Here is a 24,018-nt window from a genome sequence, read left to right as displayed (position 1 = left end):
GAGTAAGATTTGGGAGTGAAAGATGAGCGATTAAACTTTAGACCTGTATAACGAATCTGGGTTTTATGAAGTTTTGGTGGTGACTTATAGGCTGGTGCGGCCTTGCTTCTTCTTTATAACCCGACGCCTGTACTCTATACAGGAATGTCCTGGATCATGATGGGGCTTGTACTTTGACTATACTTGCTTGGCTTCAGGCCCCTCAGGTGCTGATCGACCACTAAGCCTAATGGGTTCGCGGTTTATGGACACGAGTTCCCATGCAGCTATTCTTACCCCGTGGCAACCCCTCTCCAATCACCTCCTGATGACCAATTTGACGCTCCAGTTCATGTCTCGGATAACAGCTCCATACAATGCCGAGTTGTTTCCATACTTCCATATAGCTTCCCGATTGACCGAGTTCCGCACCGTGCAAGAACGTACTAGCCGCGGACAGGCATGCATAATGCATATCGTCGCATCTCAGCCCCGAGGTTAATCGTCTTGTACACATCGAATATAATTCTATGCTAGGAGTTAGTTTGTAAATACTCTCGGCTTTTGCACAAATCGACGAATTTGTTTGCGCTTACGCGTTGATCATACGTACGACATGAGTTCCGTGGCGGCATCGACCATCTGGCCGGCTCTTAGCATCTCGGCCGAGGCTAAACAACTCGTTGATCACTTTTTCACTCTTGTTGATTCAAAATTCAGCGATTCAGGGGAGCGCATTGCCAACGAGATCTTCACTAAAGATGGGATTTTCATCTTGGCAGACGGCACTTTCAAGGGTACTGCTGGTGAGACATCCTTCCAAGCCTGCCCAACACTTAAAACACGAGCTGATGAACTGCTCCGTCTCTAAGAAATAAGCACTTCGCGGAAAACCTCCTGGAAGTCCATAACATTTCGCCACCACGAGATTTTGAAAGTCTACGCCGACTACAGTGGCACAGACTTCATTCTCATCGGCAGGTTGCGTGTGCAGACTGCCCTAGGCCAAGAGTCGGTTCGGCAGTTCGTCGCCAGAATCGAAACTGAGCAGACACCCTCTGGACTTAGACTGCGACAGTACCGCATTATAGACCCTGCGGCAAAAGACTCGCCACCATATTTTATCACTACGCAGTCAATGGAGACTAGGTAGTCCATATAGAGTGAGATGTAGAAAGTCATATTCAATATACACAGGGTGGTGATCAATGCAATCCATTTGACATCAACCTTCGGTTGACACACTTGACTGATTAATCACTATTCCCTCTCTTCAGTAGATCAGTCGAGGTCTTATCTTAAATCACTCGGTGTTGTGTTAATGTCACCAGCGCCTCTTGCCGTGCCATGTACCTTCACCGCCAGCTTGAAACCTAGCAACTAACATCAACGTACTACCAGGCTGCTTCCCCCTCCCATGTCTGCATTAGCAACCCTCTAATCCATCCGCTCACCAGCTTTTCCTCCACCTAGGTGCCACCCAATAAAGGCAAAAGCAATATTTCATTGTTTTTGAAAACATTCTAATAGCATCGCATTCCACCTAGCCATTCAGTACCATCTTGATGGTATTACCGGCACCTCTAGATAGCTATCATGCAGGAAGATGCAGTGACTCTCGTCATTATTAATACCGGATCCTGCTCGAGGTACTTGGCATGTTGGACCGTATTCGCCGAAATCGTGGCCTTGTACAACAACTCTTAACGTCTCCCCAGCTCTGAACAAAGTCGCGCTTGGCTGGATGCCGACATCCATCTCGACGGGGACACCATCTTGCAACATCTCGGCGTCCTCCTCTAGGTAGGTGTGATCAACTTCGTCACCAACCGTGCACTCCTTGGAAGCTAGCTTTCTTTTCGAGGCACGCAACCAGCCCCAGGCGACATGCCCGTCGTTTGTGAAGGTATGATAGGGAAACAAAACAAGATTTCTATCCTGATCAAGTTTCTGCAGAGTTACGAATACATCGGCGTCACCAGCAGCAGTAGAAAGCTTTAGATGGAGGCGAGATGTCCCCGTGATCTCGGTCGGTGCCGAAAACGTCTTCTCCTAAAACACAGAGCCGCTGTTGGCTATGTATGAAACAGAGATAGAATTTGGGTCGGAGGAGGTAGGCAAAGAAGCCGATGAGAGCTTCTTGTTCGATCCAAGATGAAACTTGGTTCTGATTGTCCTTGCTATTGGGTATTCGTTTTCACTGCGCCAAGTCCCAGCATTGTGCTTCTCGGTAACATTGAGACGTACTCTGGGCCAATACTTGACCATGTCAGCACGATGACGGTCAGGGCCGTCAAGGAAGCGACTAAAAAATGAAAGCTGTCGTTCTAGAGATTCATCAGTCAGTTGCCACTCCCACTTTCGAAATCTTGTTCATGATTAGCCAAAATCCAGACGTGAGATCATCTCGAAAAGGAGAAAGGGAAGGTTGCTGGGCACGAAGGGGGACTTACGGATGGGGCTCGAGATATTTCATTTGAGAGGAAGCTGCCAGATATCCACGAACAGTGCCCGGCGTATGAATTCCATTGTCGGCCAGACTCGAGATAACGTAGACAGCACAGGTTATGTTGTGAACAGCTGGTTGGAACTGGCGCCAGAATTCGTCGATATACGGGTGCTCTTCAGAGGCCCGGCCAAGATCGATCACCGGTGTCCCGACACGGTTTCCGTGAGCCATCCACCTCTCATTGAGGACTTTCATGAAGTTTGGGTGAATCACTCCGCCTTTCCAGGCCAGCTCCCTGTACAAGCATGTCCAGCCATCTTGAACCATAATTGCCGAGAGATGAGGCGGTTGGAGGGCAGCGGCTTGCCTACAGAGCCACCGAGGTCAGCTAGAAGAGAAAGACTTACCCAACTAACGGAGACTTGACTCACCACTGTATGGCACCTAGTGCGCTTGCTCCGATCATGCCGACGTGTCCGTTACTCCAGGGCGCTGTGCCTAGATATTCGATCACGTCGTATGCATCAACGCCGTCAGATTGAGAAGCAAACGATGCTTCCTCTCCCTCAGAGGCAAAACTCCCTCTTGCGTCAACCACAACGTAGGCGAACCCGTTCTTGGTCCAGAATACCGGGTCGCTCCCCTCAAAGACTAAATGGTTGGAAAACCGGACGCCATCAAACCCCGCATCGAAATCCTTACTCGGCAAAATCTGTGTCACGTCGAACGGACTCTGCTTGCCGTAGGGGGTCATGGCTAGAACAATCGGAAGCCTAGTGGTGGATGAGCTGCAAGGACGGAATATGTCGCCTCGAAGCTTCACACCATCTCTCATGTCAATATCGTGGTTGTATTCTACATCCATGTTATGTTTAGTGTCGGTGAATCGAACATGCATTGGACTGAAGGCCGGGAAAACCTTCTTTGGCCCTTTTGAAGGTTTCCATGGAATTCCTTGCTTGACAATTGATAATCGCTCTGTTGCAGGACTCATAATCGGATTTGACGTAGGTTCAGTTGCTTTGACTTCTTGTTTTCAATAGTAGAATAGCAGTAAGTACTATCATAAAGTACAAGATATCCGCTTTCTTATAGCCAGACAGGAGGAGCAAAATCAGATGGTGCCGCTTGGCCTCAGAATTCCGGACATTTCTATAATCCCGGACCGCCTCATCCTAGTCTTCATACCGATGGCTCGCTTCCGCTACTGGCAGAATGCTCCAGTAGCAGGTGCAGAGAAACAGCAGTGGGACGGAGGATGGCCTAAAGGGGTCGGAGAAGAGTGATCCGGTACCTCGGCAGATGAGGACTCCGAGTGGGTGTGTAGAGTACGCTGAGTAACGGTAACGATTTGGTGTATGGCGGTCATTTGTTTAACCAAGTTGACAAGGACAAAGAATCAGAAGACGCTTTTGCGCGGGTGTTCCTACATATTACCGAGGTTCAAAAATGGTACAGATGGTCTTCGGGCCGTGCGTCCTCACATCTGCATCTCGACCACCGTCGTAGGAAGTGAGATGATGCCCCTGTATGGCAACGCTTGTAACGGTGAAAAGTGGCGTGGAGGGATCCAAAGATCTCGCTACGGAGTTTGCGCTGTATGGGCTTGGCTGTGCGGCATCTGCCTTGATACTATTTTCTGGGCGGAGCATTTGGTTCGACATTTGTATTGCTACATGGCGCCATCTCAATAGCCTGATCAGACGGTCTTGCATTCACAAACACTATTTCTTATTCTCGTCACTACACACCTATTCGCAGATTGGCCAATCTCTGCAGGATATCACATGCGTAATCAGTTTTCCTCTACCGACGTTGTATAGTCTCATAATTTGATAAGGATATCTAATCAGCTAATTACATTTAATGGATATATATTCCACTTCTGACAGCTGGTGTAAGAAACGCATGAAGGCCTAGGCGTGTCTGCTACTTCTCGCATCTAGACGCGTCTGCGTATTTCTGGAGGCGTGTCGCCGTTCCTGTCGCCGATGTTCAAACTGACCAAGAAACCTGTTCTCCCCGACATCAGCTAGAGTCAGCCAATTTCTTACGTAGTAGGGTATCCAAGGCGTTCGGTGTCAGTAACAGAATACCAGTGTTTACACTCACGGCTAGCAAAATTATAGGCTGAAACAGTAGCCGTCAACTCGACAATCTCTTGATTCGAAAAGCCGCAAACCGATCGGAGGTTCTCAAATGTCTCGTCTGTAGGGTTGATGTTCTTGGTCATCTCGTCTGCAAATCTCAGGACAGCTCACTCGATTTGATCCAGCTCTCCAGGTCTGGTTGGACTCGGGTCGGCGACTGTATGCATTTTGTTTGGGCTACGTCTAAACGATTCCGTATCCCGCAGCAGCGGTGCGTGCCATGACCATTCGTACCAAGCCTTATTGAGGACCGCCGTGCGGAGGATTGCGATCTCTCGGATGCAGTCAGGTAGACTTGATCTGTCACGGATGGCGGAGAACAAAACGTCCCATCCTGTGCGGAGCATGGATTAGCGGACAATCAGTCACACACTGGATGGCCAGGAAGTTTTCCCCTCTGGCTTTCCGGGGTCGTGTCGTGTCGCACCCACCGTTGGCTATCTCAGGTGCGTGGAGGAGGACGAGATCAAGGGGAAGTAGTCCATGTTCGGCCCGCCGGGTAGCAATGCGCTGAACGATCTGTTCCTCGATCCCCGTGAGGTCGGTTGTAGGGTAGGGAATGCAGGGGACTCTCATTGTTTTTCTCACTGACGATTGACGCAGAGACCAGCCAGAATAGCAGGGGAAGAAATATAAATGCTGGATTCTATAGGTCCGATGAAGTCTAGTAAATTAAAGATAAGGTTTCGGGAGAAATAGCATAAGCTATCTTGGATGCAAAGGGACTGGTAACCCATGTTCTCGGCATCTCGGAAGTGTTGACAACGAGACATCGGCAAGTGGGTCGTCGTACCGAGGCGGGGCCGATAGTGGATCAAGAGTCCCAAAAGGGACCACCTGTTGAAAGTGTTGTACCTCAATGTACTCGGGTCCTTGATAAGCTCTTGGGCCTATTAACATGACAACCTTTCTCCCGTTCGAATCATAGATATCGAATCGTCGTTAATCTGCAGATGCTTCAAGTATTAGAGGGCGAGGGTTACGAGACTGCCTCACGCCAATTTTCAACAACACAATGTCTACTTCTCACGATGCAACAAGTACAGGCGGTGGTATCGACTTGAGCGACGACAATATTACCCAAGCGGTCATTGATATCAATGCCAACAATCCGGATGCCAGATTCAAGTTCGTGATGGAGCAGTTAGTCACGCATCTGCACGACTTTGCACGCAAAACGCGCCTGAGCACAAGCGAGTGGATGGCCGCAATCCATTTTCTAACAAGGACGGGCCAGACATGCACAGATTTAAGACAGGAATTTGTCCTGCTGTCCGATGTTCTAGGTCTCAGCCTACTCGTGGACAGTATGGACCACCCGAAGCCCCCGGGATGCACTGTTGGCTCGCTGCTTGGACCCTTCCACACAGATGATGCAGAAGATGTCGCTCACGGCACTCAAATCAGCAACGACGCAAAGGGTAAGCCACTCCTCCTCATCGGTTCGGTCAAGAACACGCAGGGGGAGCCAATCCCTGGGGTGACTATCGATGTCTGGGAGACAGACTCGACTGGCCATTATGATACCCAGTATGAAGATCGAACGGGTCCCGCTGGACGTGCACTGCTTACAACAGACGCTGAGGGGGTATTCTGGTTCAAGGCTATCGTGCCCGTGCCCTACCCCATCCCTGGTGACGGCCCCGTCGGTGAGCTCCTCAAGTCGCTTAAGCGGCACAACATGAGGCCAGGCCACATGCACTTTAAATTTGAAAAGGATGGATATGACCCTTTAATCACGTAAGTGCGCGAGCCGCAGACTTTGGAATTCCTTCCTGCTACGATGCCCAAAAGCAGCTGACTCGTGTTGCTCCCAAAGCGCTCTCTACCTTCGAGGTGACCCATACGAGAACTCAGACGCCGTATTTGGTGTTAAGGCGCCATTGGTGGTTGGCCTGGACCAAGTCGACAACGCAATGGCAACAAAGTACAATGTTTCAGATGGAACCAGACTTCTAACCTATGATTTTGTCCTCGCGACACACCAAGAAACAAACGCGTTGCGCGACAAGAAGAGTCAGGAGGCTGTAGACAAGCTAGGAGGTAACATTAAAGTCGTCCAAGGGCTTCCAGTCAAGTTCGAGGATAAGTGATACCACCGAATCACGGGATATTTAAGCAGGGGCCAGGTATTGTTGACTGTTAGAATGTATGCCATCCGTGGTACCCTGGGCAAAAACTCAACAACTAGCACAAATGCGAGCTTCAATATCATTTAATTGATACGGATTCTGGATTTAATGGCCTCCAAGTTGTTAGCAAATGATCCATGAGCCTAAAGGTGGGTTGAGGATAGCCTACGGTCAAGCCATGACGCGGCGAGGCCTCAGAGGATTAGCGAGAAGACCTAGTTCCTACTGACCGATTCGGTCATGGCCTTATAAAAGCCGTAGTACATGTTCAATTTCTAGCCGACCAAGGCTAGGCAAGTGCATTATTTTTTTTTAAGGCTGTGATAGTCCCGAAACCAGTGAGTCCTTTGTAAACGTGAGCCTGACTATATCCTATAACCTTTCTAAGCTACACAAGATAAGTGAAGCATGTTGGAGAATAGGAATATGTCTTCCTGTGGTCTTAAAGGAGAAGCACTCGTTTAGCAAGCCGACTAAAGGTAGTTTGAACAAATTCCCCCCCGAATCAATAGCGTCGACTGGAACTAGGTCAGGGACCATGTCCCGCAACTCGCTCGACTGAGGTGGCCTTGCCAGGTACGGGGCACCGTTGTTGTGACTAATCCAGCGCTGAGATTCAAGCGACTCGTGCCCGTCCAGTAGAACCTGGGGCGAGCTATCTGCGTATCTGTTGATGTCGGTCATAGTTGGCGAATTCTTTCTCGTGGCAGTCCAGTACGTCCAGAGGCACAATAGGGCACGATAGACACCAAGCAAATGGAAATCGGTCCGTTCTTTTGGCTCGATCTCTCTACAAGCTCTCATAAGCTGACCAGCATGCCAAATTGCTGACCTGCTGGCTCTACTCTGCTGCCACTCGTGAAGTTGTGAAAAGGCTTCAGGAGCAGGCGCCTGTTTTCCATCCGTCAAAAGGAAATCTCTGAGATATCGGGGGGTGGCCGAGTAAAGGATATTGAACTCGACCATGAAGGTAACATGAACTGATCTGGTGGCAATTGGATCTTTTTCGATCACGTCTCGCAGCTCCTTAAACAAATAGACCAAATCTGAATGATTATCTGATCGAGTCACATCAGTAAATGACCAGCCAGAGTCCCGTTGCTTGTGGAAAAGTACGCTTCGGCGACGATCGTCGACAAGCATAGAAAGAAAAGAGTAAAGCATCGATAACTGGGCCGATTTAGACGACTGCGAGGACGGAAGGCGGTCGATAGATTGGATATCAGAGAGGCAGTCGGAGATGGACATTCTTGGCTCTCCGAAAGGTTGTTGAGGTTGAGAGTCTAGGTAGATGGACCTCCACTCAATCGCTGACTTTGCAAACCAAAACCGGCAATCTTCAGGTATAGGTGTCGTGACTTCCAGGGGACAAATCTGCGCTGGCATGTTCCTTATGACGGACCGCTGTGTGCACTGCAGAAGATGTCGATGAACCGTCCTAAAATCGGGAATGAGACTCAGTCATACAGAGGCGAAGGATGAATGGGCCGAGCCTTACCGCTTCAAAGACTCCTGTTCTGCCCAACTTCTCCATGCCTCATCCAGATCGCCCCGAGGCTCCTCCAACATGAGACCGGGGTTGAGATAGGCGTGTTGAGCAAATCGACCGCCGTGTCGTAACATCTGTTGGCTGTTAGTTCTCAAACGGTCCAAGCTTGTCGGCAGGACTCAGTCACCGATGCTGCAAGCCCTGACAAGATATCAGACATTTCGGATATCCTTTTATCTCCACTCCAAAGACCCGTTTCTGACAATATCATGAGCGATTGGACATACGATATGTCGCGAGTCAAGGTATTATCCCGTTCAGCCTGCTGCCAGATTAGCCGCCCGTCGCCTTGCGCCAAGAACAAACCTGCGACTGACTGATGCTGCAAGATGAAGACGTAGCACGTCAAGCAGCGCTAGCCCGAACTTACGGGCCGAAGGGCTTTGTGACAACGCGGCACCCGCGACGATGCATGCTATTAGAAGGTGCAAACTGCAAGTGGATGGATCGAACGTCGAAAGGTGGATGAAGGCCAAAGCGCTGGTCTCCTGGGTGCTAAGGAATGCTTTGAGTAACTTGTCTAGTATTTCGGCTGAGGGGAACATGCGAACTGCGAGCAACGAGTGGGCGGTCTGAGTGCCGTCAATCATGGCAAGCATGATGTCTTCTCTTCGTTCAGCCGACAAACATGTATCGATTACAACGGGATTGAAATGGCACAAGTCTTCCAGCAGCCGAGCTTGTTCCTCCAGCGGAACATACAGAGAGGCTCTGGCTGCAGCTACATAATCCTCGGGAGTTGGCTTCCAGCCTCCTAGAGTGGTATTGTAGGCTATGACGGCTTCCTCAAAAACAGTTTTGTCCTGGGGCTGCAAGGTCTTGGAGGTTATGTCGGCCAAGTCTGTCGAGTCGTGCATTTGAATAGCCTCGGAAAATCCAGAGAAGTCAATAAGCGAGAAGGGGAAAAGAAGCGATTGGTCGAATTCGGCGTGCAAGGGGGCATTCTTTAACCACTCGGTGGTGTCGGCGGGCAAAATGTCGCCAAGGTTGTCTTCAGGCTGCATATCGCCGCGCGGCTGCGATCTCTCAGCATATTGACCGCCTTGAGGGAATATCACTTGACCCACCTGTGAAGAGCCCGGATGACCTAGTGACAAGGGTGAATTTGGAAAAGCGAAGCCAATCGTGGCGTCGCTGTCGCCCATGATAAGGCCTCCTCCATCCTCTTCGGTGGGGACGGCAATTGGCGCTGTCCCAGAGGGCTTCGGTGCGGTCAACTCTAGGATGCAAGAGTCTTCCGTGTCGACGGAGATGCTTGTGCTTGAATCGCTTGGGGCGCGTAGTGGCTCCACCAAAATCGTCTGGTGGCATTGTGCAACCTGAGTTGGGCGAACACAGGCAACGCCACGCTTCAGGCACCGTCGGCATCTCTCAAGGTCGTCACATCGAACCTTGGAGGCAGCACAAGATCGACATGCTTGAGAGGCCCTTGGAGGCCGGCGGGACGGGCCTCTCTTTATTGAAGGCTGGCTATCCTGCGAAGGCTCGCAGGGTTCTTGACGCTTCATAGTATTCCTTAGCCTGAGTGAGATGTTGTAAGAGTAGCGTGTCCAAAGCGATCAGAAGTCCTTTACCTATGAGCATGATTGGTTTGGGAGGCGGGACTTGATGATAAGGCAGGACTGTATTGGGTTTCTAGAAATGCTACATGTTAGCACTGGTAGCTCAAGAGTACTCTTTCTATCAGGAAGAAGCAATTTGGCGGGACCACCAAGGCTTCGTACCAAGCCGCAATGAAGAAGCACCAGCGTCTGGACTCGCCGCCATCGAGGAAGAAGTAATAGACAGAATCAAACAGTTATGTTGGTGCGAGAGCTATCCTACTAGGAAGAAACAGGTAGTAGCTCAAGGTGTCAGTTACGGTCGCTGGGCGGGTTGGTGGATTCGGAAGTATCAGAGGAGAGGGCGAAATGACAAGCCGTGGCTCGTTTGGCATGGAAACGGTATATATCCGCAATAGCGTATGACTAACCCGCATGAGCTGATTCAATCGCCAATGAAATTGTCGAAATACCATCCAAGAAATGCGGGGGACCCGAGATCTGCGGGGTCTCCACACAACTCAACACATCACAACGGCACTCTTTAAAGGCCGAGGCACCGATGTCAAGCATCGACTTTGTCCGCGAGGAGTGGACCAACCGCATCAACTCTATTAAAAGCCATGCTGTGCGTAACGACGTCTGGAGCTACTGGAATCTAGACGAGATTAGCCTAGTCCTTACTGCGACCAAAATATCAGACTCAGCAACCAAGGTTATAATCCTGATATGTCACGGCCTACAGGGTATGTATGATAGTAGGAAGAACAAACATAATGCGATCTCTAATGACATCGATTTCAAAGTGTGATAGGAGTTTAAATAGCACTACCTCATCGAAATGGCTAATAACATCCAACTTACTACAAAAGACAATAAATGGAATGCCAGGACTGAGTTTAAAAAGCTTAAGAAGTTCCTTGGTAATAATTATCTCTGTAAATAGCTCAGCCGCTGAGCTGCTCTGCTTGACAACGCCAAGCATTCTAAATAGAGATACTCAGCGAGTCGCAGGTTTGTAATACTTTTACTAAAGCACCCCGCAAATTCAACCAACCATTCTACAACTAACAGTTACGATTCTTGTACTCCCTAGTTACTTTGAAGATATCTTTAACATAGCTTAACCCTTCTAAGCAGCTGTGGCTGAGTCTGAGAGACTTGGACTTCTTTACCACCATCCACGACTCTCCTAGTGATGGTCTCACCGCACGCTCCTCGATTTTTGCTCAGTCACTCTGGTTCGACAATTTCAAAGCGTATCAATTCATGCTTCGGCGTAATTATCCCTTTTGAGCCTGCCGGATATCTTTCCATTCTATTGTTGACGCAGCCAACAGTGCTGTGGAGCTCAGGTCGACCGCAACTTCAAAAGTCCCTCTTATACTAAAATGGCATGTATCTAACACTGCATACATGTTCTAGGAACAGACCGAGTTACACAATTCTATGGCACCGGCTTTTCAGTAAATTGCGGATCTCCACATTAGACACTGCAGATAATCTGGCAAATACATCTCAAGTTAAATTACTCTGTTCAGACTCCAGGGTCAACAAATTCAGCTCCCCTAAGATGTTAACAGAGGATGAACAAGGCCAAATCGTTGTAGATTTCATGGCATGAGGGGGCTATTTGAGCTACCAGAAAAGCCGTTCACAAGGCCAAACCGACGTTATAACGGCGGAGACATTCGTCAGCAATGCAATAAGACTGGCTGGTGGCAGGCGTGACTATATACTTTCCCCATTTGTGATTTCAAGAAGTAAATGGAGACTCGGCAATTTAAGTCCGTAATAGGCTCGATTCTTTTAGTACTCAGTCTAATAGTCATGGGCGTTCTCTCTGGCGCTGTTACCCAGCATATCAAATACTATGTTCCTGCCATCTCCTCTGATTGCCATGACACGTGCTAGAATGCTCTACTTGGTTGAAATGGCCCCAAACTGTGAGGTCGCCGCCCTTGTCGGAGCCAATACGTAGTAAGAACGCAGTTGCGTCTATCCTTGGTGATCTGATGAGCAAATCGACGAAGAAACACCACCGCCAGGAGGCCCTGTATGTAAGAATGCGTCCTGGGAGAAGACAAAGTACAGAAGAGATGTTGAGCACGCCGCTGGACAGGTCAGTGAACCACAGCCGCTCTCGTAGGAAGCCACAGGGACCAGGATCATTATGCCGCCAGAGAGAATACCAGATAATCCAGTATCTGCATTCAGTTGTCCCATGATCAAGTTAATCGATTTCGGAGCCGATCTTGAAGATGAGAATGATGCTACGGAACCCTATTTTATGGAAAGATCTTGCAGGTCCCCCTAAACACTAGAGTTCATGGTGCCCAGGTAAGCATGCAGATATCCCATAACACCCTTTATCATGGAGGGAGTGGAAATGATCGGTGATTCTGTGAATGGCGGTTGCGACGATTGTGCAGCCCTGGCCAGTCATCAGTCACAGATTGGGAGACTTCCCCTGCTTGGATGACATAAAGGTAAATTCCCGACGAGACCATCCAAAACCTGATGTTTTTAGGCCTGTAATCGGGTTCCGCCTCATCGTACCTTTCGGGGTTGGAGCCTGGGGATGTTATGGTCCGGGATGGTTCGAGCGCCAAGCCGCTCTGTGGTCGGCTTAGCAGAGGAATGGTTCAGTCTCAGGTCAGACATTGAATTCGAGAAGCGACACCTATGGAATGGAAAGTTCACCTGTGACAGGAAACAGTATACAGAGCATTTCGTCCAAGCTGGAGATGTCAAGTTGGTTACAAGAGCATGCCCTAATACTGCGTAGTAAACCGGAAACTTCCAACGACCGTCAACACGGCGTGTGATTGGGCCACGGCGGGGCATTGTCGGTCGATAGAAAAGGTCCGTCTTGGCTCGGCTGTTAGATTTACCCGCCGCTAGCAAAGTCGGCCGAGACTGCCAGCTGCCCTTGAGTACTAACTGTAACTATACGAGTGTGCCCATGATCTGCAATCACTCTTGGACTTCACGCAGCGAGTCGATTACCAATCCAATCTGCCAAGAAGAAATGGTACTGCCTTATATGAATTGACCCATCATGCAGAAGACGGTTTGCGGTCATCACAACTTACAGCAACCATCCAACCTACTTTACTAACATACTTGACGCCATGATGGCTAAGCAAGTTGTCATCCTCGGTGCCGGCGCCAGCGGCATTGCCACCGCCCACAAACTCCTCAAGCACACAGCTCCGAAGATCAAAGACCTCAAGGTCGTTCTCGTTTCACCCAACACCCATTTCTTCTGGAATCCTGCTATTGTTCGTGGACTGGTACCTGGTGAGATCCCAGACGACAAGATGTTCATACCAATTGCGCCAAACTTTGCTCACTATCCAATCAACACGTTTCAACTCGTCCGTGGCCTCGCCGAAAGGATCGATACGGCGAGAGATTCAGTCGCGGTCAAGTCTGACAAAGGGCTAGAGACCATCCCGTACGACTACCTAGTGATTGCCACCGGCTCCAACGTCGGATCAGTGCCGGTCAAGCATCTGGGAGACCACGAGTTTACGATCGGCGAGTTACACAAGCTACAGCACGATATTAAAGCGGCAAAGTCGATCGTCGTTGCCGGTGCTGGGGCTAGTGGCATAGAGACAGTCGCTGAGCTGGGCCTGGCGTATGGGAAAACAAAGGACATTACCCTGATTGTACGGGGAGATCGGATCCTCACCTCTATGCGACGTGACATGAGTGAGACTGGCGAGGCAGCGCTGGAGGCGACGGGAGTCGAACTTATCCGCAATGCCTCCGTCACCAAGTCAAGCAAGGATGGGCCACAGACCGTCATCACCCTCTCCACCGGCCAGAAACTCAATGCCGACGTGTACCTACCCCTGACTGGCGTCCGTCCCAACACTTCATTCCTCCCGGAGCAGTGGTTGGATGGCGACGGGAACGTCAAAGTGAACCCTCACCTCAGGGTCGAAGGAACGGAGAACGTCTACGCGATCGGCGATGTCTGCAACCTGGAAGCCAAGACCCTCCTGGCGGTTGAGACACAGTTTTCCTACTTGGGTGATGAGCTTGATGCAGTCTTGGAAGGCAAGGCTGGTGCAGTTACAGATTACAACGTGGATACCAACGTTCGTCAGTTCGTGTCTTTGGGAAAGTGGAATGGCTTGGGACAGTACAACAGCTGGAAGATCTTTGGTTTCCTTGTGGGCATGATGAAAGGCCGCACTCTCTTCGTGGAGACAGCTCCAAAGATCGTGCAGGGGAAGCAGGTGATTCGGACAAAGGTGTAGCGGAGGTTAATCAGTTTTTGATGGTGTGAAGAGGTGATCGTAACAACAATAATGTAATTCGGGGAGCATTTCTAATTCTGCTGCAGATGCGGAACAGATATGTATGTGCATGATAATTCCAGACTTGCTGTTCCCCATTTCGCTGCCGCTTCAACTGGAAAGACTCATCACAAAAGGTGCTCAGATAGCCTTGGTCTTTGCAAGTAACGCCGCCAGGCGGTCTAAAAACATCTATTTCATATACCAGTGTCCCAAGACGGTCCACCTCCGTACACAATATCTCCTACCACATCGGTCATGAACATCCAGTCAGCCGGCCCCAAGTCTACCAGGTCAGTATTGCCTTCCGGGCGAACGGTCGCGGGTGAGGAATCCACGGGAGTCCATGCATATCCACTCGCTGCATCCATCCGAAAGTCGACTGTAGGATTCTGGCGCATTAAGCCAGGCTGTCTCTGTGCCGCCAGCTCAGTCCGGATCAATGCGATTACTGTAGGTGGTGCTGGGGTTGGTGCACCCATTTCTGCTAGACAGTTTTCACGAGCTTCCCAGGCTTTGAGGAGCATTTGACCGAATGATCTGTAAATGTTTGACCTTGCTCCTACGTAGTGAAAATTGCGAGCATCGTAATTGGCAGACATGGCATCCCATGCTTGCTCAACTAACGGGCCAGTGGTTCGACGCCTCAGCTCCTGAGTGAGGTAGACGTATGCCGGGAAGGGAAAATGGAAATTAGCAACCCAAAGAAAGCCTTTGGCTTTGATTGTGCGTATCTTGGTATCGATTTCGATCATACGGATCGCAGTAGAGAGGATCATGTCACGGTATGCCCCCGACTGCGTGAAATCGGTATTGGAGATCTTGGAAAGGTGCTCGGAAAGCCGCCACTTGCAGATGAGGCTGCGACCAATACAGATCGCCATGAAGTGCAGTGGAACTTGGTCATGGCAATGGATGAGATATTTATTCTCGATCATGTGTTCCAGTTGGTCAACTGAGCGTTGTTGCGCCGACTTGTCAGCCATGCCCTTGAGCGACGGCGAGGCGAAATCGAGGTGGAAGTCCGCATGTCGTACAAACTCGGCTATCTCGGTTCTGATCATAATAAGCAGAGCCTCAGTAAGATCTGCTCCAGTAGGAAGCGACCCCCTGCCGTGCATAGAGAGGTCACTGTCGTTGGCATTCAGAGGTAGTTTGCAGTCCCAGGTGGGAACCAGATCTGATGCTTGAATATTAATTGTAGCTGTCTCTTGGACACAAGATTGGGACTCACTCGAAGCCTTGCAGTCCGCCATTTCACCAGTCCTGCTATCAAGGAGAATAATCTGCCACCACAGCCTTCGGCGCAGTTCAGCTTCAAAAGGAGCGAACGTGGTATTATGCGATTCACTGTGGAGGCCCATCCTCTGAGCTATGCGCACCGGAATTCCGGTCAGAGTGGAGAGTGATCGTGGGTCAATGTCCTTGCTCGTGATTGCTGTTAGCAGCTGACACACAGGGTCAGTCATAAAGATACAGGGCTTACCTGACGCATGGATAGCTGAACAAACACGTCAGATGCAGCACGGCAAGGAACACATCAAGACGGATGGAACTCACCAGAAAGAGTAAAAGAGCCGCCAGAACTTGTAAGTCCGACGTGCGTAGGAAGCCGGCGTTGACGAGCGCATGCCGACAACCACTCCGGTACCGTAGACTCAGTGTATTCTTGGATTCGCCAAAGATGCTATGGCATTCGTCGTCGGTAATAGAAAACAGAGCAGCACAGTATATGGAAAACATCAAGGCGTGCAGAGCAGGGCTCGTCTGGCTGAGGTTCCTGCTAGCTTCACTGATCTGTCGTTGGAGGGTCGGCGCATGGGTGATCTTGAGCACTGGGTCGATATTGTCCAGGTAGATCTGCCAGAACCAGAGAATCCAGGCCGGTTGCGGGTGTAGTGAGACAAGTCTCCCTGGCTCCATTCCTGTGCTGAATAAGAGATAGTCATCGTTCCCGTAAAACTGATCCCACGCGCCTTGGACGACGGACTGTCCAATGTCCCCTTCTGGGGAATCGACTGGCGACACTGGATGGCGAAACTGCAAGGGTATGATATCAGTATCCTGATGGTGACTGAAGCATGCCTAAGTGATTGTGAACAGTTCCAGCACCCGTTCTAGATAGGCACATCAGCGGGTAGATCTCACTCACCTCTTGGGTTATGGCGCCCCAGAACGTCCTAGACATAAGATGTTAGTACCTTAGAGGCTTCAAACATCCACTACTATCAACAGCGCATCTTACTTTCCACCTTTGGGAGGCTTCATTGACGGATACCTATCGGGCAATGGCGGCTCTGCATCAGGGCTGTTGAACCGGGTACCCTTGGGAGAGTCGCCCTCAGATTCGGATTCACCTGGATGTTGACGCAAGCCCCGCGGCGTATCATTGTGCAAAGGCTCGAACTCTATGTCGTTCTGGCGAAGTAAGGCTTCATACTCCCTCAATCGTTCCAGAAGCTTTCTCTCGGGGAATCGTCTTTTCCGGTGGCGGCCTGGCAGCGTCTGGGTGACACATTCGACCTTTGCTTTGATGCAGGTGGAACCTGTGTTTGGAGTGTCAGAATTGATTAACCTTCAAGGGATGGATAGGCAAGAACAATAAGAATAGGGGGTTCGCGTACAAGGACTCTGTCGGTCACATCGGACCTTTCTCTGTTGGCAGAGTGCACAAGTAGGAGGCAGACGAGAATTTCGAGCTGATGGCGCCGACTGACGTGATGGAACTTGGGCTGTTGTTAAGAATGGCCGGCCTGGACTAGAATCCTGTTGTTCTACATTCTCTGGAGCCATGTTCATTGACCCCAAGCAATACTTAAGCAACGATGAGGATAGTGATTTTGGATGATGTCTGAACAGGGCACAGATTCATGCATGGCCAATCTGGCCTGGGCTAATTGTCGATGTCAAAAGACGAATGAGGGGCCTGCCTGCTGCAAGCGGAGTAAATCATTATCAACAAATATCACGTGACTATAAACTTCTTCTAAATCGAATCGCTATTTTCGATTGATTTTGCCTTGGCTTGCTACTCTTGTACTACGTAGTATAATTTCCTTGCTTTTAAAAGAGACCATATTAACAGCGACTCGAGTACTGTTTCCGAACGCGCATAGTAAACACTTGTGTCTATTGTTAAAAAGAAATTGAGACCACTTTACCTGGGACCATTACTACGTAGTCTCCCATTTCCAAGATTCAAACTCAACGCCAGCATCTACCCTACATACTACAATAGTTGTCCTTTGTCGTGGTAAAGGTCAATCAGTGATCTCGCCTCTCGCGGAAGCATTTGTCAGCATGGAGGCTTGCGCACGAGTCATAACTCCACCATCTAGCTTTTCGGACCCGATAGTCTAAGCGGATTAGTCTGTCGGAAATGTTGGACCGATTCGCGGTTTGTTGAATTCCCGACGCCCGTCCAGCCAAGCAGAGGTCCCGTACTCCGGCTCAGCACGGCCGGTTCTGATTGGAACACCGGACATAGCTCTTCCCGTCCCAAGTCATTCAGGCCGAGGGACGTCTACAAATAGGCAACGGCAACATGGAATGTATGGGAGTCCTTTTTTCCGCTATCAGAAGCTAAAGATCTGAGTCACAGTCGAGACAAACACACCAGCCAACCAAACAACCCAGAAAAACACATTTTATTTTCCCTCTCCCCCTTCCCATCATGTCTTCCCAGTTGAAGCCACTTGTTCTCTGGGGCGGCGTCGACGGCCCTAATCCACCAAAGGTTGCTATAGTTCTTGAAGAACTTCAGATTCCGTGGGAACCAAAATATCTCCCCCTTTCCGAAGTCAAGAAGCCCGAGTATGTGGCCATAAATCCGAATGGCCGGCTTCCTGCTCTTGAGGACCCCAACACTGGTATTACAGTCTGGGAATCAGGCGCCATCCTTGAGTACCTAGTTATGGAGTACGACAAGGAACAACAGCTGAGCTTTCCACTTGCCACTGCCGAATTCTACCATTGCCAACAATGGCTTATGTTTCAAGTGTCGGGCCAGGGCCCCTACTATGGCCAGGTGTACTTTTTTAAGCATTATCATTCAGAAAAGGTGGAAAGCGTCATTGATAGGTTCGCCAAGGAGGTCCGTCGGGTCTCGGCCGTCCTGGATACACACTTGGCCAACCACGAGTATTTGGTAGGCGAAAAGTTCACCTATGCAGATGTTGCCTGGATTCCATGGCAGGTCGTGGCTGGGTCTTTGGTTGGGGAAGAGTTGGATCTTGCCAAGGAATTCCCTAATCTTCAGGCTTGGCTTGATAGGCTGACCAGTCGACCTGCTGTGAAGAAGGTCCTGGCTGAGAGGGCAGAGCGGATGGCAAACCGAGGTGCTGCGTAAACAGACACTACGGACGATGGCCTGTCGCGATTCACAGTTGCAGTTGAGACGCCCCGATGGGCTTTGTCTGGAGATCTAGCTAGTATTATCTCAAGTTCATTCAATGCGAATAACCGTTTCTATAGCCATTAGTCCTTCTTCATAGTAAAAAGGCAGCTTGCTATTGATTGCAAATGCCTTTGAATATCTTGATCGTGGTAGAGTGCTCTTGAGCTGAGAGAAATGCTATACGTCGTCTTCCTCGTAGTCACCTCACATGATACATCACTTACAAAAATCCAACATGCTCAAATGAGCACATTACTAGAACATATAAGACACTTGTATATTCCGACGTGTTAGAGTGCAGAGTATTGCCAACACTGAAGCGAGACTTCATTGCCCTTTATATCAGAAAAACGTTCAAGCTTAGAAGACAAAAGGCATAAGATCCATCATCGATCCCTATTTCTACTCTGGAACATTCGTTCGCCTTAAGAACTGAACTTGGCAGCATTGCGGGTTGCGAACTCTTTCCAGCTTGTCACTCCATTCCCGACCAAGTCCAGGCTCTCCTTGAGCTCCGCACCAGCATAGTAGCCTGCGCCTTCAAGGAGCTTGAAGTTCTCGAGATATTCTTGTGCCACAGCAGGGGGCAAGAAGCCTTTCCATTGGTCGTCTGGGATCTGCGCCCAAGATGCGGGTTTCCCAGTGGCTTCAGTGAATTCAGAGACGATCTGGGACGGCGAATAATAAGCCGCAGCCTCCTTGATGTTCTTCCCAAGAACAGTATCTCGGTTCTTGATCACGGCAGTGACGAATTTTCCTTTGAGTTGTCAGTGATAAGCAGGAGGCTGGTTAAAGGACGCGTGATATAATAACATACCGGTGTCTTCCACATCGAACAGGGGGAAGCGGGCCTTGTCGCTTACGGGCAGGAACATTTGATAGCTGCCATCAGCTGTCTTCTGGAATGAAGAAAAAAGATTGCTCATAAAATATCCCGGCATAACAAAGGTAGCTGGAACCCTGCTTTCGCGAATATATCTCTCAATCTCTGCTTTGCCATCAAAATGCGGGACGTTTGGAAGGGCGCCCTTGCTGGCCTCAGTGACGTCAATCAGTGAGGAGAAGATCAGGTGGGATACGCCAGCATTCTTTGCTGCTTCAGTGACGTTTTTTCCCTGCTTGGTCTCAATATCACGAGATACAGTCTCCCAGTAGTTGGTCACGAGGAAAACCGTGTGAGCGTCTTTGACAACAGAGTTGATAGATTCGATGGACGAGAGGTCAGCCTATATCTGCTTGTCAACACTGACCCTCTGCTTGCATTCTTTTAGCTTCGGAAAAATTTACACGTGTCATTTCAACGCCCATACTGGTGAGCTTCTGCGCCGCGGGCTTGGTGGGATCTCGCGTGATGCCGCGAATCTTGAAGGAGGCGGACAATTCATGGTCAGCAAGGATAGCTCGAATTACGGAACCTCCCTGGTTTCCCGTAGCACCAAAAACAGTGATGATCTTTGACATGGTGACAAATAAGGCGAGGTATATTATCTTCAAACAAGAATGTAAAAGGCAGACTGATCTGACCAGGCGGTATTTGACGATTGGAGGAGCATGTGTTATATACAACTTATCAGCTTAGTTGAAACATTACACAAGTAATTGAAATCAGTGTTTGTATAGCATGAACCTTGTCAAAGCAGACGAATTCTGGCCGGTATGGAGAGCAATACGGGACGTAGTTGCGTAACGGTGACGAAGTGCGCGGCGACCGTCAAATCGTGAAATACCGAGATCCACTCTATTTACTTTCGGGTGATAGGATTGCCGAGTTCACCAGGAATGACGGAAAATCACGAAAAGCCGAGGCCCAATTTTGTATGCTAGTAGCGTTAGATGAATAAGATCGGACCGCAATATCAATGCAGAAGAGAGGAGCCTCAAGGCCCTACCCCCAGTAAGGTTCCTTGAGAAATAGAATAGTCGACAAATCTCGGCAGTTACAACATTAGTAAGAGGAGCATAGAGCTCGACCGATGAAACTAGATCCCTCCATGCTTAGATCTTTGCAGCGCAGGGTGTTGACGGGACTTCTTCAGCCACTTAATCTAGGTAGACAGTGGCGTACCTCCCATTTGCTGCTCTTCAACTAGCGGAGCATTCTGGCGGTGACAGAAGCTGACAAATGGAACGATCCCAATTTTCATATTTCTGACTGGTTTATGCAAAGCCTGGCCTTGGACAGCGCATACTGGGGTGATGAAAAGTTGACGTGAGTTCTATTTAACCACTTCTATACCCTACTCTAAATCAAAAGGCCAATCCATCTCATTCTGCAATCTGTGCTACCAGTCAACATCACTCACTTCCCCCCATCATCAAACATCATGATTTCTGCAAACCACATTGCCTATACGGAGCGCATCAACCCATCCGGGGTGACTACTGCACTCTCAGTCGAACAACTCTGGCCATTACTACAGCGAAAGATCCGACGTGCCCATGAATTTGTTCCGGCCGGTATCACGAGCACCAAGGTGCTATCGACATCGACTACCCCCTTGGGGCTACCCGTAACAGTACGCGAAGCAGTGTTCCTAGAAGGTGGCCGCGTCGTTCGTGAGGAATGCATTGAGTACTACCCCGTCAAGGTTGAGTTTGTTCAACCGGACGGGAGCAAGGTGCAGAACATCATTAGCGAGGGGCCCGATGGCGAGCTTTATATGACCTACACCTTCGAATGGTTACATCCTGAGCTGGAAGGTGACGTTACGGCGCTGGCACAAAAGAGGGAGCATGAAATGAAACTGGCAAAGCTAGCTATTGGGAGTACTCTGAAGGTTATGCGGGAAATGGTTGTGGATGGACGGTGGAAAGAACAGATCTAAAGGGAGCTCGCACGTTGGCATACAACTATTAGTACAATATGCTTTCGTTCTGTGTCAGTATTGTTAGGTTTTATCTAAGTGCCGATATAGTACTAAGAAACTGTGGACAAGCGGCAATGCCTGACACTCTTTACTAACAAGGAACTGAACCAATTCCGAGAGACTGTTGCGGTTAAACAATTTATATGAAAGAATGGGATGACCTCCAGACTGCTCTCTGACTATCGGCGCCTAGATAAATTTCAGCCATCCAGATATAGGGTAATAATAGTTAATATTTGTGCTTAACCTGTTTTCCATTATAACTCTTGGCTATTTACTAAGAGGCGCATATATGGCTTGAGGAAGGGGTGTTTCCCCCTGCGGAAAGATGCAAATAACGAGAGGTAGCCATTCAACACTTCTTCTGCGCCGCTCATGTAAATTGCTGAACTAGACCTCGTGTTCGGAGAGTCTTGTTGTGGCGGTGTCTCGCTCGTATCGATACTGCTCGAGTCTGCATTGATGGGATAGTCTTGGGTAGGCGAGTAGCCAGCGCAAGGACTACTGACCTGCAGTGCCGCACAAGTCGCTATGTCCGATAGTTTTTCAACCTGTTGTTATGGTCGCTTAGTTATAGGTCTTTGTCAGCGGTGATTTTAGGTATACATACGAGTCCGACACCATGTACTTCGAGACTGGTCATATCAAATTGCGAGCAGGTATCCAGAGCCTCGCTGGCAATAGCTAGGGCGTATTCATTACGGAACTCCTCGTCATCAGACTGTGCTTCAATGTAGCCGTGGCTAACAGCCAAAGACCACAGCTTGATCCTGATCCAGTGTCTGGTAACAAGGATATCTGCATGCTGGGCATGGGTATCAAGGTCAGAAAGCCCGGAGAATTGCGGCGGGATCCGGTACCGTCTTAGCAGAGTGAGTATTGTGCTTCTAGTAACATGTGTTGGGGCCTCCTCCTCCCAACAGAGACCTTTCCAGCATTTTATGATGTCGGAATCAATAAAGTCCACCTGCTCCAGCATACTGCTGATACCTTCCATGGCAATAATGTTCTCGCTTTCACCCCTATCATCCGAAGATGCGATGGCGTTTTGTAATTCTTGCAGCTTGTTCCGGCTGAGTAGTTTCAGACCCGGGATGTAGTCTCTTTGCACCGAGTAGATTCTCTCAATGATTGTGAGGCTGATCAATGTCCGGAGTCTTCGTTGTTTCTCGGTCTCTCCAATATGGCCATACGATTCAGGCTTGTCAAGATTCATCACCTCGGCTAGAGCTGCGGCCTCCCTGAGCCGGAATCTGGCGGCATCAAAATTGCCTTTGCAGAACTGGCAAGCAAACAAAAAGACACTTGTCATGATTGTTTCCAGAGTCGGGCTCTGACCGAGGTCAGACTGTGAGTGCAAGTTTACGGCCAGAGCCAAGTGAGCGTCGGCTCTTGCCTCGCGATTCGGCCATGGGCGCTTTTCCTGGCTCTGCACTGGCTGAAGTAGGACTAGAGAGCAGATGGCTTGAATCAATGAGCCAAAAGACCGATCATGAAGATGTCGTTGATTCGCGATGTTTTGTCGTAGAAAAGAGCGGGTAAAGAAGGGCATGGACTGCTGTAGACGTTCTAGGAACACGTCGATGAGTTGTGGGATGGTGCTGTCGTCTAGGAGACGATCAAGTCTTCCGTTTTGGCTCGGGAGACTCTGGAGTGGAGAAGAAAGATATATTCCCGGACTTTCAGGCATGCTAAATGGTAGTGAGGGCACGTAGGGAGGAAGATCTACGGTTCCGAGGAAACTCGTTGGGTAGAAGAAGCATTCTCCCATCCCAAGATCCCAGTATTCCGTCCCCAGCTGGATGGGAGCGTTCATAGCAGGTTGTGTATGAATAGAATCGTCTACAAGCATTGCATTTAGTCGCTGTGCCTGGGTAGGAGTGCTCACCTCCAGGGCGTCTCCAGGATCAACAGCTAACCAGTCTACCCTTTCGTCAGACAATATACTGAGCATTTCCGAGGATGCTCCTGAGTCCGCATCCGGACCATCTGGCGCCGGTCGAATGAACCGACGTTTCTTTCGAGGCCGCTCGTATCGGCATTGTACACCGTTCTCATCACAAGGTGAACACGGAGTGCGCCGATCACACTGCAAAACGGGGGAGTCAGTCGAGGGGCCGATCAAGATAGACACAGAGAGGTCGCAATACCTTGACCTTGCGATGAAAACAATGATCACATGATCTAGTTTGAACAGTGCAACCCAATGCTGAATCGAAGATGACTTGATTCATGTCGGGCCGGCATCTCCTTTTTCCACGGCAAGAAACGCTCCATTCCGCAGCACGGCTCATCTCGAGCAAGAGACCTTTGTGACGGATGAGGAATAAAACCGACACAGAGTTGCCCTGGTTCGACTTATGAGCACGAGGAGAACTGCGGGGAAACCATGTCAAGCGTCTCGGTCCGACAAAGCCAAACAAACCATGCTGACTCCTTTCCCACGAAAGAGAAGATGCGCTAGTGTCACCTTTTCCGGCACCCTGGTCTGGAAATGTGCTAACTACAAGGTCTAGATGTGACATGGGGCCTTAAGCCCAATTGGGAATATTCCCGCTCCAGACGAGGGTCGGTCAGGAGATGAACTACAGTTGGCGATTTGCGAGGTCGTCAGGTTCAGCATCCGAAGCTTGCAATGTTGA

At 49.6% G+C, this 24,018-nt stretch overlaps 12 protein-coding genes across 12 annotated transcripts; 5 read left to right on the top strand and 7 right to left on the bottom strand.

Moving 5' to 3' along the window:
- Positions 1 to 595: 595 nt before the first annotated feature.
- Positions 596 to 1,132, top strand: FOIG_15856 (uncharacterized protein; the record flags this gene model as incomplete). The annotated part of the gene is made up of 2 exons (XM_031217249.1): positions 596 to 785; positions 942 to 1,132. 2 exons carry the CDS (start codon positions 596 to 598, stop codon positions 1,130 to 1,132), a joined length of 381 nt encoding a protein of 126 aa, XP_031053046.1.
- A 398-nt stretch (positions 1,133 to 1,530) lies between these two features.
- On the bottom strand, positions 1,531 to 3,422 carry FOIG_15855 (uncharacterized protein; the record flags this gene model as incomplete). The annotated part of the gene is made up of 4 exons (XM_031217248.1): positions 1,531 to 2,031; positions 2,068 to 2,347; positions 2,433 to 2,795; positions 2,860 to 3,422. 4 exons carry the CDS (start codon positions 3,420 to 3,422, stop codon positions 1,531 to 1,533), a joined length of 1,707 nt encoding a protein of 568 aa, XP_031053045.1.
- A 935-nt stretch (positions 3,423 to 4,357) lies between these two features.
- FOIG_15854 (uncharacterized protein) lies at positions 4,358 to 4,661 on the bottom strand (the record flags this gene model as incomplete). Its single annotated transcript, XM_031217247.1, has 2 exons — positions 4,358 to 4,410; positions 4,541 to 4,661. 2 exons carry the CDS (start codon positions 4,659 to 4,661, stop codon positions 4,358 to 4,360), a joined length of 174 nt encoding a protein of 57 aa, XP_031053044.1.
- A 24-nt stretch (positions 4,662 to 4,685) lies between these two features.
- FOIG_15853 (uncharacterized protein) lies at positions 4,686 to 5,154 on the bottom strand (the record flags this gene model as incomplete). Its single annotated transcript, XM_031217246.1, has 2 exons — positions 4,686 to 4,912; positions 5,010 to 5,154. The coding sequence occupies 2 exons, from the start codon at positions 5,152 to 5,154 to the stop codon at positions 4,686 to 4,688; spliced, it is 372 nt and encodes a 123-aa protein (XP_031053043.1).
- Positions 5,155 to 5,593: 439 nt separating this feature from the next.
- FOIG_15852 (uncharacterized protein) lies at positions 5,594 to 6,671 on the top strand (the record flags this gene model as incomplete). Its single annotated transcript, XM_031217245.1, has 2 exons — positions 5,594 to 6,318; positions 6,398 to 6,671. The coding sequence occupies 2 exons, from the start codon at positions 5,594 to 5,596 to the stop codon at positions 6,669 to 6,671; spliced, it is 999 nt and encodes a 332-aa protein (XP_031053042.1).
- Positions 6,672 to 7,082: 411 nt separating this feature from the next.
- On the bottom strand, positions 7,083 to 9,767 carry FOIG_15851 (uncharacterized protein; the record flags this gene model as incomplete). Its single annotated transcript, XM_031217244.1, has 4 exons — positions 7,083 to 8,148; positions 8,209 to 8,333; positions 8,387 to 8,521; positions 8,577 to 9,767. The coding sequence occupies 4 exons, from the start codon at positions 9,765 to 9,767 to the stop codon at positions 7,083 to 7,085; spliced, it is 2,517 nt and encodes an 838-aa protein (XP_031053041.1).
- Positions 9,768 to 12,937: 3,170 nt separating this feature from the next.
- On the top strand, positions 12,938 to 14,074 carry FOIG_15850 (uncharacterized protein; the record flags this gene model as incomplete). Its single annotated transcript, XM_031217243.1, has 1 exon — positions 12,938 to 14,074. The coding sequence occupies one exon, from the start codon at positions 12,938 to 12,940 to the stop codon at positions 14,072 to 14,074; it is 1,137 nt and encodes a 378-aa protein (XP_031053040.1).
- Positions 14,075 to 14,310: 236 nt separating this feature from the next.
- FOIG_15849 (uncharacterized protein) lies at positions 14,311 to 16,906 on the bottom strand (the record flags this gene model as incomplete). Its single annotated transcript, XM_031217242.1, has 5 exons — positions 14,311 to 15,293; positions 15,348 to 15,551; positions 15,670 to 16,187; positions 16,392 to 16,659; positions 16,738 to 16,906. The coding sequence occupies 5 exons, from the start codon at positions 16,904 to 16,906 to the stop codon at positions 14,311 to 14,313; spliced, it is 2,142 nt and encodes a 713-aa protein (XP_031053039.1).
- An 880-nt stretch (positions 16,907 to 17,786) lies between these two features.
- On the top strand, positions 17,787 to 18,461 carry FOIG_15848 (glutathione S-transferase; the record flags this gene model as incomplete). Its single annotated transcript, XM_031217241.1, has 1 exon — positions 17,787 to 18,461. One exon carries the CDS (start codon positions 17,787 to 17,789, stop codon positions 18,459 to 18,461), a length of 675 nt encoding a protein of 224 aa, XP_031053038.1.
- A 473-nt stretch (positions 18,462 to 18,934) lies between these two features.
- FOIG_15847 (uncharacterized protein) lies at positions 18,935 to 19,970 on the bottom strand (the record flags this gene model as incomplete). The annotated part of the gene is made up of 3 exons (XM_031217240.1): positions 18,935 to 19,266; positions 19,327 to 19,735; positions 19,797 to 19,970. 3 exons carry the CDS (start codon positions 19,968 to 19,970, stop codon positions 18,935 to 18,937), a joined length of 915 nt encoding a protein of 304 aa, XP_031053037.1.
- Positions 19,971 to 20,833: 863 nt separating this feature from the next.
- On the top strand, positions 20,834 to 21,334 carry FOIG_15846 (uncharacterized protein; the record flags this gene model as incomplete). Its single annotated transcript, XM_031217239.1, has 1 exon — positions 20,834 to 21,334. The coding sequence occupies one exon, from the start codon at positions 20,834 to 20,836 to the stop codon at positions 21,332 to 21,334; it is 501 nt and encodes a 166-aa protein (XP_031053036.1).
- A 299-nt stretch (positions 21,335 to 21,633) lies between these two features.
- Positions 21,634 to 23,192, bottom strand: FOIG_15845 (uncharacterized protein; the record flags this gene model as incomplete). The annotated part of the gene is made up of 2 exons (XM_031217238.1): positions 21,634 to 21,927; positions 21,987 to 23,192. 2 exons carry the CDS (start codon positions 23,190 to 23,192, stop codon positions 21,634 to 21,636), a joined length of 1,500 nt encoding a protein of 499 aa, XP_031053035.1.
- Positions 23,193 to 24,018: the final 826 nt, after the last annotated feature.

The sequence above is a fragment of the Fusarium odoratissimum genome (assembly GCF_000260195.1).
Source record: "Fusarium odoratissimum NRRL 54006 unplaced genomic scaffold supercont1.60, whole genome shotgun sequence".
NCBI lineage: Eukaryota > Fungi > Ascomycota > Sordariomycetes > Hypocreales > Nectriaceae > Fusarium > Fusarium odoratissimum.
This window is presented reverse-complemented; position numbering and strand designations above follow the sequence as displayed.